Source organism: Papaver somniferum, unplaced genomic scaffold, assembly GCF_003573695.1.
Source record: "Papaver somniferum cultivar HN1 unplaced genomic scaffold, ASM357369v1 unplaced-scaffold_137, whole genome shotgun sequence".
NCBI lineage: Eukaryota > Viridiplantae > Streptophyta > Magnoliopsida > Ranunculales > Papaveraceae > Papaver > Papaver somniferum.
Window position 1 is genome coordinate 20795313 of NW_020622934.1, and position 12031 is coordinate 20807343.

Sequence of the window (12031 nt, forward strand, 5' to 3'; positions counted from 1 at the left end):
CCCATGACCTGTCCAAGCCTGTTAAATAATATGGGTTAGGGCGGGTAGGATCGGTCAGGCCTTGCATATACAGTAATATTTATAAACCGGAAAAAGAAATATGAAACAATTTTACTCACCATTTAATACTATAAAAAGATAACTTAGATTGTAACCTAATTTAACTAAAATTGTCTACAATTATTCTAAGATTGGATCATCTTTTAAGAGGAAACCTTATATTTTCTTACCATAATTAGTAGAATGAAACATATGGAGAAAAATACTCGAGATAGACTGGCATACAAATATATTGAAACAAAGAAGAAAGGGACAGTTAGGACGGGTAGACAGTAAATTAAATGGTCTAACATGACGGACAATGTTGACGGGCTAATGGGACGGGTATTGGGCCGCGCAAGACTTTTTAACTCATGGCCTATGCCCATCCTGTTATTTAAATGGGATAGGTCGGATGAGCCTGTAACGGGCCACGGGAAACCATGAGTTGTCATGGGACAAGGTGGTTGGTACTGGACCATGGGCTGCCGGGCAAAATTTACACCCCTACTAAGACCTATGAGACCGAGGCCAGCTGCTATGACCCTATGGTGCCTAGAAGAGGTTATGGGAGCCCGGCCCACCGCATATAGAAGAAAATCCCGCTCGGGAAATTTATACCGAACTGCAAATTCCTTTGATTCTGTCCAACAAACCAGCTCCAAGAAATTGTCAATCTCTTTTCTTTCTAAACCTTTCTTTCTCCCAATTTCGTTTTCTCTTACTGTATTTCCCCAGCAATGTCGTCTTCTCCGACATTTAAAGCCTCACCTGAAGAGAGTTCCATCGCAGGAGCAGAAAAAGTAATATTTCAATGTGTGGATTTTGAAAAGATGATGTTGTTTGATGGTAATCATCATCAAGAAGCTGAAGAGTACTTACAAGCTGTTGGTGAGATTCAGAAGAGCTTGAAATCTTGTGCTGTGTCCATTAGTACTGATCGGAATGGTGGTCAGAGTAAAGCAATTAAGGTAGCTATGGCAATATTAGAGGGTCAGTTCAAGAATTTATTGAATTCGCATAGTAAGATCATAGAAACTGAATGGATTCTCAGTACGAACTCAGTAAATTCAAGAGATGGTAAAAGTTCTGCAAGATCATTACATAAAAGCTTAAGCTTTGATTATTTGGTCTCAGGAGAAACCGACGCAGGGTCCAGTACTCAGTCAAGTAAAGGAAGAGGAACTAGTACTGCGATAAACGATCTTCGTCGTATTACAGAAAGAATGGTTGGTGCAGGTTATACCAGGGAATGTGTCCAAGGGTATACCAAGATTAGGAAATTAGCTATTGAGTCATTTCTCCATCATTTGGATTTTCAGAATCTTAGTACTTCTGAGGTGCAGGAATTGAAATGGGATGTTCTGAATGACAACATAGACATATGGATTCGTGCAGCAAATTCCTGTATAAAGATTTTGTTTGCAAGTGAGAAAACACTGTCTGAGCAGATTTTCAAAGGCTTTGAATGGATGAATGTTCCTGCAGACGAGGGCTGTTTTTATGAGACTGTCCAAGCGTTTTCCGTTGAATTGTTGAAGTTCGTTAATGTGATAAGAACTCCTGAGGGGCTTCTTCAAAATCCTCAAAGGTTTTGTAAAATTTTGGACTTGCATGATTCTGCATCAAAGCTTAAACCTGATTTCGAAGAGGTGTTTGATTCACAGTTCTGGGTAGGCTTAAGGGGAAACGTGAATGAGATTATCACAAGTTTGGCTGATGCTGCTAGAAGGATGTTGATTGAGTTCGAAAAATGCGTTATAGAATATTCGGAGAGGCATCCGGTACTAGGTGGCACAATTCATCCCTTAACGAGGTATGTCATGAATTTTATCAGTTTGGCCTCAGATTACAAGGATACACTTGTTGAGCTAATTGTGTCAAACCCTGTAATTGAGTTAGAACCAAGTCACCCCATAGGATCTGATTTGTGGTTACTGGATACCGAGAATAAATCACCTTTAGCAGTTCATATGGTTTGGATCGTATTGAATTTGGTTCAGAATCTAGATGTTAGATCTCAGCGTTCCCTAGACCTGGCAATGTCACATTTGTTCATCATGAGTAATACGCATTACATTGTGAAGAAAGTTAAAGAAGGGTCAGAGGTACTCAGGGAAATGATTGGTGACAAATGCTTAAAAAAGTTGTCAGTGAAAATTAAGGATTCAGCTAGGGATTACCGAAGCCATAGTTTGGGAATGATTCTAGATAGTTTGACAGAGGCCGGCTTACGTGCGGAAGGAACATTCTTCTCCGGTGTTTCCATAAATCTATTAAGAGAACGGTTCAATCGTTTCAATTCCAGCTTTGCTTATGTGCACCGAATTCAAGTCACGTGGTCTATACCAGATGAGGAACTTCGCCTTTCTATATCACAGATATTGGTCCCAGCCTACCAAGCATTTTTAGGTCGGTATAGAGGCCAGATAGAGAAGGGGAAACACCCTGGGTTATACATCAAATATGAAGCAGAGGAAGTTGAGGATGCTGTCATGGGTTTCTTCCAACAGAACCAGATCCGTCATAGTTTATAGCAGTAGATGAAATTTGACTCGGGGTGGCAGCTCTGCTGAAATGAGCTGAAATTGAATTTTAGTCATGGCTAAATATGTAACTGCAGGGACTAGTCTTGTGCTCAGTATATAATATAGCCTGACCAATCATTGCTGCAGTAACTCTGTCAGATATCTCAAGGCCGTGTGTTCTTCTATGGTTAAAGGTTAAAGCAAGTTTCATGTAACTAACAACAGTATTAAGATGCTAGTTAATCAAGTATTTTTTTTCTTCTATATCTCTCCTTGTTTATTTTGTTTTGTATTACTATGACTAGGTGTAAAATGAATCAGAAAGCCAGTTGTTTGATTTGTTCAAGATACTTCTTGCTACATTTAGTAGCTTATGAAAGAACATCATTTAGTGTCAAGAGTCATGTCAAGTAGCCTGACTGAGTCGCAACGCCAGTTTGTCAGAAGAACTTGTAACATCTTAGGTACTAAACTGCGAGAGAGCATAAAAAAGTAAAAACACAATTTTGCTAGAATCATTGTACTTAAAAAAGCAATACACCTAAAAAAAGAAAAGAAAAAACTGCGCGCCATGACTGGTGATATAGAAAACAAACCAGGAGTAATGACATTCAGAAGCTCAGCGGAGATTACTTGCGATCGTCAAATCACGGTTTTCTGTCTCTTCAGTTTCAGCTGACTCCATTATGTATACATCTTTTTCTCCTAATTCTTTTAACGAAAATAAGGTGTTCCTATGAGGGATTATTTGACTAAATCCATTAAAATCCACAAGATTTTTCGAGTTTGAAGCTATTGAATCATAAATGCCAAGGGACCAATAATCGAAGCATAAAACACCGCCACCCTTGGTAAAGGCTAATGGTTCTCTCCCAGGAATGCTAAACACTTTACTCCAATCCGATGGCTCATGTTCCACCTGCTCATTCATGTCAGGAATATCCTTGTCCTTTTTCAGTAACCACATATCAAAACATGTACATTTAGTGATTCTTTGGCGATATTTGATAGAATAATATAAAACCCCACCCAATTCCCCTATAGTATAATCAAACCAGATGCTACAGCTGTTTGTTGGCAAAGGAGGTTGTGAAACTTTTTCACGAAACTTCTCCTCCATCAAATCAAAAAGAAAAACACTTCCCACTCCTTGATCCACCCAATGCAGCGCTCCATCCACAAAGACAGCACCATGCTCGACAATAGGTTTGCGCTCCTTAATATCAAACCTCCCAACACTTTTCCACCCATTGCCACTGCCAAGAGTATACACCAAAACCTCGACAATATTGAGCTGTGTACTGAACGTAAAAACTTTAACAACTTTATACTCGTTGGTTGAAGGAAGGTAACCAAACCCACTCGACCAGTAAATGAACTGATCACCACGATCTGACACATCAAATTCTGGAATCAAAGCATATTGTTTGGTCATGGGGTTGCAAATATAAACAGGATAAGCTTTGTATCCACAAAGACAGACTACACCATTAAAGGAACCGTTGAAGGAATAGTGAAATTCGAATGGAGCGGTGAATTTTATCATTTTAATGCAACCAACAGGTGCCTCATCATTATTCTTGTCATACTCAAAATAGTGAAGCTGCATATTCTCAGCTTTAACAAGAAAGCTTTGCTTACCGGAATCAGTAATGGAGTGGTTCAGATGAGTTAGATGCAACCGAGAGAATGATGGATGATGAGAAACGAGATTTCTCCATGGTTTGCAGACTAACTTGCAATCTAATACTGTTTCGGTTTGTAGACGAGTTATAATGTCGAGTAGAATATCAGTTGGGAGATGATGGAAATTCCCCATTAACTCTTAAAACAAACTAGTTTCTAAGGAAAAGGATATACGAGTATGAGAAATATAAGGAGGCTTTTCCACCGGAATAAGAGTCCTGCATGCAGAAAATTTGTGGTGGAAATTACCAATAGCTCCAAGATACATGCAGCTCTAAGGTTTTGCAGTCAGAAGTTGTTACCGGGGCTGCAAAGAAGCAACATGTTAAAGGAGGTTGTTACTGAGTGCTGATATACATGCTAAACTGATAGAGACCAAGCTAAACTTATATTCCGAGTACAACACCACTTGAATAAAGCAAATCATACGGCATGCAAACCAAATAAGGCCACATGACATGTGATCTCATTGATCTATTCAAGCTGCAAGTTCAGTGAGCTGCATCATTTCTTAACCTAACATTCATCATAGCAAATCATATAAACTCAGAAAAAATTCATTAGAATGGCATTAACCAAACATTTACAGGTTTCAACTTAACAAATTATAATCTACTATTCTAACGGCAACAGAATCAATAATTCTCTAATACTCCAACCACCATTTTTCTTTTTTTATTAGCAAAACAATGAATAAACCCCGAACTCCAAATCCCACAACAAGGTAAAATATGATTCTTTCATTTGGATCCTCATGATCATATTCTTGAACTTCATCTGACTGCAGGGCTATCATTGTTCACCCTTGCGAACTTTCTTCATGGGTAGTCCACACTCCACACAATAAATTGTTCTCAAGGAAAGCTGATGCATCCCAACTCTAGAGTCTCAAAGTGAGTTCCTCGTGGAATATTGCCACTACGTTAATTGTAAGATAAGTACAGAAATCCAAGAGAATCCATCGTCCAGATCGAATTTAGAACTAATTTAAAAACATTACAGTCTACCCAATGGGGAAAAAAGTCCTCCAAATAGTTACACATGTTGCACACTCTCAGGAGCGGCTCTGCCCGTTGGTTGAGTCAGTTAAGTAACACTAGATTTCTCTTCACACAAGCTTCTAAATTCCATTTGTTTCTTGCAATATGCTGGATCTCAGTAGCTTGACATTTTTGACTCACTCACCGGGTCATACAAAACTAAGCGAGAATTCTCACCAAACTTGCTATATAAAAGCGCGGTTGATACGAAAAAAAACTTCACCATTCTTGAATTCCCATAATAATTTCACATTGTTGACAAACGCTGGGAGCTGTGCAATGAACAATTTAGTCCATGATTCAGTCGCATTATGATCCTTCATCACCCAAACTTCGATTTTACAGCTACCAAATGCTCTTAGTACCATGCAAAGGCACCCTCCCAAAACACCCAGTGTCATATTATAATTATACTTCGTATCATTCAATAATTCATCGACCGGTGGGGTGACTGCTACTTCGCTGACGTTCTCACTACGGATATCAAAAGAAACAATACATATTGTTTTAATGGATAAAAGTCGTCTCGCTATGCAGTGAAATGCTCCACAAACAAAAACTATTTCAGCCTTACCACATAGACCTAAAATATCACAAGGAAAGATGTTGCCTAAGGTTTTCCATAAATTCGATTCTAATGTATAAAATTGAATTTTACAACCATTAAAAACTTGCATCATATTACTCTCGTTATCAAAAAAATCGTAACAGGTAGCTACGACAATCTTGTAATCATTGGCATCGCAATCATAACTAACCCCATATGTAGTACTGCATATGTTATTTTGATTTATATTATGATGCTGATCCGCAGGTCCAAATTCAACTTGTGGAATCAGTATTTCTTTAAACTCTTCAGCATATGTATTCCAAAGCCAGTGACTACTTTCCGTCCAATTAATACTAAAAATTTTCATCAAAATCAAACCGTTACAAGAAGCCACAATGTTAATCCTTAGACTTGTATCTTTGAATGGAGAATCCATCTTGACACACCGGGGATCTTTTTCAAATACTGTATGTAATGATGATGAGGGTTTTGGGATGTGCATGTAAAATTCATGTGTAGTATCATTATGCTCTATTGAAAAACAACTGAAATTTACGGTTTCAAAGCTGTGTTTAAGACGACGTTCCATAAAATCATGGTTATTGAGTAAGTGGTACCATTGTTTGCAAACGCACCTGGATCTACATATTGATTTTGCAGGTAACATCAATAGTATGGCGTCAAGGGTATCACCTGGGAGATTCAGCATTGGTGGTGTTGCTGTTTTGAACGCTCTTCGTCTCGCTCTCAGATTATTCTTCGTCTTACTTTTGAAACTGTGATTCGCGATACCTAAGCTAACCTAGAGATATAGATGGAATAATTGAGGGTTTTGGGGAGAGGCGTCAGGCGTGTAAATACATTCTGTATCATTATGGTCGAACCCGCTGTTTCCGACTAGTGCATGGCATTTATGCCAGAAAGGAAAGGCCCACCATCTGGTGGTTGTATTGTCAGTTCCGAGAAACTGACAGATAAATGAGGATCTTGGGCTCTTCCTCCAGTCTTCGCGACCAGCCCATTAATAAGATAGAAGACTGACATGCCATTGTTCCTCCACTACTCTTGTGCGCATCCCAACAACAACATGGCGAAATTAGGGGGAGACCCAAAAAAAAAATATTCTCATTCTCAGGCTCATAATTAATTTTGGGTACTGTGACACCCATAATTATTTCCGTGACACCCATAATTATATGAAATTATTAAAAACTTTTGCATGACGGATTATGCATCTGCATGACTGAGTTATGCATCAGGGGTATAATTGGCAACTCAACTTGGACATAACATATCTAAAAATCCGCACCTTAGAAATTTACAAATTTTATATGGTTGGAAATCTTTTACAGAGAGCTATGCAACGAGTACAAACAACAATATCAAATTTTTGTTTTTCATGAAAAAATCGGAGGTGATCATCGTTTTAGGCAAAATTTTCGAAAACTTGATACATAACCATTATGCAACCACCAAAAAGGATGCATAACGCATTATGCAGACGCATAACGCATTATGCAACCATTTTCTCGACTGCATAACAAATTATGCATCTGCATAACAAAGTTATGCATCTATAACAAGTCATGTACCCATTGTTTTCGCACCCTTCTTGAGTATAAAAAATTGATGCATAATGCAGTATATATCCATATTTACGGATGCATATCATGTTATGCATCTATTTTCTCGATGCATAATGCATTATGCAGTCATATTTTCGGATGCATAACAGGTTATGCATCCATTTTCACGACTGCATAACATGTTATGTAGATATTATTGTAGGTGCATGACAAGTTATGCAACCTTATTTTTTGTTGGTTTCAATACTAACAAAAATGTTGTTGTATAACGTGTTATGCAATCATTTTTCGGACTGCATAACACGTTATGCAACAAATTTTGTAGATGTATAATAGGTTGTGCAACCATTTTTTCAGCTGCATGATAGATTATGTAGTCACTTTTGTATCTGCAAAACAAATCATGCAATCATTTCTCTAGACACACAACAGAATTTTGGACATATTAACTGACCCAAACGTCACTGAACCAAGGTTAATTAAGAATATGACTCATCCAAATTCATCGCACTAACACAATCAGGTAAGCCCATGCCTTCTAACCCCACTGGAATTGTTGTAACTTTATCTCTTCCATTAATTACTCGAACACCATCAGCAATAACTCAATCCCAGTCCCTGGTTAGCAGCTGAAACATCATCTAAAACAAGCTGTTAACCCTTAGAAGGAAGCCAGTAGCAGCATACATCTTTCACTGCCATAGCTCAACCAAATCACTACAGTTTCAGACCTCAGCTCATATCTCTTCCATGAACATCATATCACCAACACAGACCCATAACAACACACGTTCTACAGCTGAAAATTAGCTCAACAACTTGCAGTATCTCCTCCTAACCAAACCAGTTCAGTCTGCGAAAATCATCCCACCAGAAACCCTGTAAAACAGACCACCAGCACCATTGCAGCAGCAACCATTTTAGACAAACTCAACTAGCATCAGATGAGCTTGAAGGCCTTTTCTCGAACGTGTTGTGTGCCTAAACTGGTAAATGCAATTCCTCATTCATTCACAACCCATAAACACACTCCATTCAATCCCCATTATCAACATCAACATCATTATCTTCCCTGGTTCAACTAGTCTTCAGAAATCATTCACAAACCCTTGAAATACACACAAATAACAAATTATTGAGAATCAATACACGTTCTCCATTTACGTCTGCAAATCCCCCTGACAACCACCATTATAACCTAACTTTGTATTTATAGTTGTAGAATGAGTTCACATCTGTACCAAGCCTTCTCAAATTTTATGACGTTGCTGACCTTTTCTTTGTTGTGCGATCGAACTCGAATGTTCACATGAATCCATGGCAGGGGAACCTTTCTTCTTCACTTACTCAAACCATAAATGTTGTAACGATTCAGCCAATTTCATCTCATGCTGCCATTAATCTCTTCCAGCAACTTGACCACTATATCAGGAAATGCCATCGTGAGTACCAGCAGATTCAATCCAACAAATCTGTGACCATCAGACCGTCTTCATTCTCATCTCAAGAACTGTATGCAGCTACCATTCACCAACACCAATTTCGTAGTTTAAATCCCCATAGATCCAGCGATGATGATTTCCCTTGTCATTAATTTCGTTCGTGAAGAGAAAAGCCCTGAATTAGGCTAAGATTATCAGTGTTTTGTGAAAAAATCTTCAATGGGTTTGAAGAGGAAAGTCTACTGATCGTAAATTTGTAACCCAAAATCATCTTTTATCAAGATTTTGAAACAGATCGGACTTGTATTGAAGAACAAGCCTTTGTTTTGAAATAGATTTTTCTGAAATTATTGTTCTAAATCTAGTAGATCTGAAAATGAAGAACAAGATAAGAGAGATAGGAAGAAGAAATTCGTTTCCCAGTTGATGTTGATGGCAGCTGATTTCAGTGCTTGAAAAAATAACAAAACAAAATTTTATAAATTATGAGTGTGAGAATAATTTTTCCCCAAAAAATGGGTGCGCGCCTTCAGTTTTCTGTCCGTGGGTTTCTCAGTGGAAAAATCTGGGAGAATGAGTCTCCCTGTAGTTTTCACCAACAACATATTGTACGATTTTTGCCCGCTGTTCTCCAGAATTTTGTTGCACGCATGGATCCATGCACTGACGATTTCTGACCCAGTAATTCACGTTGGATCCTCAACTTCTCTCAGTTACTTTGGAAGTCTTTTTCACACTAGTGGAAACCTAGATGTATGGTGTTGACTACTCAGGGATGAGATTCTCACATTGACTGGACATAGAAACAGAAAAGTTTCGTCAACTGAACTGTTCTCGGGCAAATCTCAGTGTATGAAAAGCTTTTGGTACTTTCGTGCGGCTGTTTGGCTAAAAATTGTAAAGTGACACACTGTATTGCAGTTGTAGTTTATAAAACTTCAACAGAAAGGCACGGTTTATTAGATAGACAACATTTGTACATCTGAAGCCAGTTTAGCAACTAGCCATACATGGAGGTGGATGTAACCACCATTAAACTCCTCGTAATTCAAACTCTTATTCATAATATTATTATATTTTGGTAGTAAGTAAGATTAATTTGTCTCTTAACTCGATCCAGTGGCCCATATTGAGATGGCGAATTTAAGTCAACAATTTTTAACTGCCACCATGGAGACCAGCTCCTTCACCACTTCCGGTTCCAGTTCCACCACCATACCCACCTCCATGTGCACCACTGGCACCGTACGCAGTGCCACCACCAACTTCTTCATTTCCGGCACCATAACCACCACCATGAGTTCCACCGGCACCTACACCACCAACAGCGCCACCACTGTGTTCAGCTCCGGCACCATATCCAAGGGAGGATCTACAGCTTAGCCTAGGCTGGCTCAAGCAAGCCCCAAAAGTCCAAAAAAGCATTTTTTTCACTATCTAATTTGCTTAAAATGGAAATATAGGCCTGAAAACTAGGCTTAAGCCAGACCTAAAATATTGGATGCAGTCCAGCTAGTTTATCAAGCAAGCCCTTAACCAAATTTCTGGTTCCGCACTGACCATATCCAGAACCACCACCAGCTCCTCCATCATTTCCAGTGCCATAACCATCACCGACAGCTCCTCCAGCTTCCCCACCACCATGTTGATCACCTCCAGCTTCTCTTTTTTATCTGTGAATTATGTGTTGTTAAACATCAAATAAAATTAAAATTCATTCTATATCCAAGTTAATGAAATGAAATCGAGTATGATTTCATACTCATTTTATGATCGAGTATTAACTGAAAAAAAATGGGTTAACCAGAATCGGTTTACATGATACATATGTAAAAACCGATTCCTGACATTGCACAACAGGAACTGGTTTATAAGAATGCTCATGTAATCCGATTCTAACAAAAAATAGATACAGAAAAATTGAGAACAACAATCGGTTTACTTGACACACATATAAAATCCGATTCTAACATTATACATCAACAATCGGTTTTATAAGTGCTAATGTAATCCGATTCTGGTTCAAATTTCTCGAACCAAAAAACATATCAAGGATAATCGGTCTTTGTGAGAATGAACATAAACCGTTTCTATTTGCAATCGGATCACATATACATTAACGTTAACCGATTCTGATAAACCAGGAAAAATTTGATTTCAAAATTTCAATTTTTGAGCAATTTTATGTTACTAAAACCTAGTTTATAAGATTGGGTTGAGAAGAAAAGAAGAAGAATCAGTTGAAGTGGAGATGGAAATGAATTTGATTTTGATTTTAGTTTTTAATTTTATGATTTTAGTTTTATGATTTTGATTTTGATTTTAGTTTTTAAATTTTATGATTTTAGTTTTATGATTTTGATTTTAGTTTTTAATTTTATGATTAAGATTTGATGGGGACAAATTAGCAGTATTAATATTTGATAGAGGATAAAATGGTAATTTCATCAAATTTAGACAACCCTTATAATTCTTTATGGGATGGATGAAAAAATCCATAAGCCCCAACTAAATGGCATATGCCCCCATTTAACCATGTTAACAATGGGTAACTAAATTGTGCAACCATGATAACAACATAGGGGATTTTCATTTGTTCGGATTTCAAATCAAATTATGATGTCTTCTCATTTGTTTATTTTTAATAGCAACCGCATCCGCCATTTACACCTTTTACTGTCAGTAGAGATTATCCTTTTTTTTTTAATTGAAGCAAGCAGAAACGAATGCTGAGGGGGACATAATTCTGCCAAAAATAAATAAATAATAAGGACTTCATCCTGTTTGAACTTTGAAGTTATTTCTTTGTAAATTGTTTTGCACTCTGGGAAGTAATCAAAACTTAACGAAAAAAATGTAACATAAGGATAAGTCCTACGGTATTCTGATCTAGCAGTTAGATTAACAATCTAGTCGCTAAACAGTACCGCGCTGGGCGCTGTTTCATTCAGCGGTGAGTGATTCAAATTAAATTCAAGTATGATCATTGATCATAAAGCTTACACGTTATCATCTGACTTACACAATTTATGTGAAATGTGAGAAACATGTAGTGAAATGTCAAGCACTGTGTACTGTGTAGTACGTCATCATAAAGTTTCACTCTCAAACAATGTGGAGTAGGTTTGCAGTAGGTGACTAATAAGTGAAATGTAAGAAA

At 37.8% G+C, this 12031-nt stretch overlaps 3 protein-coding genes across 3 annotated transcripts; 1 reads left to right on the forward strand and 2 right to left on the reverse strand.

Annotated features, from left to right (window-relative positions):
- The first annotated feature begins 779 nt into the window (after positions 1-779).
- LOC113334670 (exocyst complex component EXO70A1-like) lies at positions 780-2576 on the forward strand. Its single transcript, XM_026580871.1, has one exon. It carries the CDS (start codon positions 780-782, stop codon positions 2574-2576), a length of 1797 nt encoding a protein of 598 aa, XP_026436656.1.
- Positions 2577-3186: 610 nt separating this feature from the next.
- Positions 3187-4386, reverse strand: LOC113334671 (F-box protein At3g07870-like). Its single transcript, XM_026580872.1, has one exon. It carries the CDS (start codon positions 4384-4386, stop codon positions 3187-3189), a length of 1200 nt encoding a protein of 399 aa, XP_026436657.1.
- Positions 4387-10029: 5643 nt separating this feature from the next.
- On the reverse strand, positions 10030-10515 carry LOC113334673 (glycine-rich cell wall structural protein 1.8-like). Its single transcript, XM_026580873.1, has 2 exons — positions 10432-10515; positions 10030-10260 (listed from the first exon to the last, which is right to left on the reverse strand). The coding sequence occupies exons 1-2, from the start codon at positions 10513-10515 to the stop codon at positions 10030-10032; spliced, it is 315 nt and encodes a 104-aa protein (XP_026436658.1).
- Positions 10516-12031: the final 1516 nt, after the last annotated feature.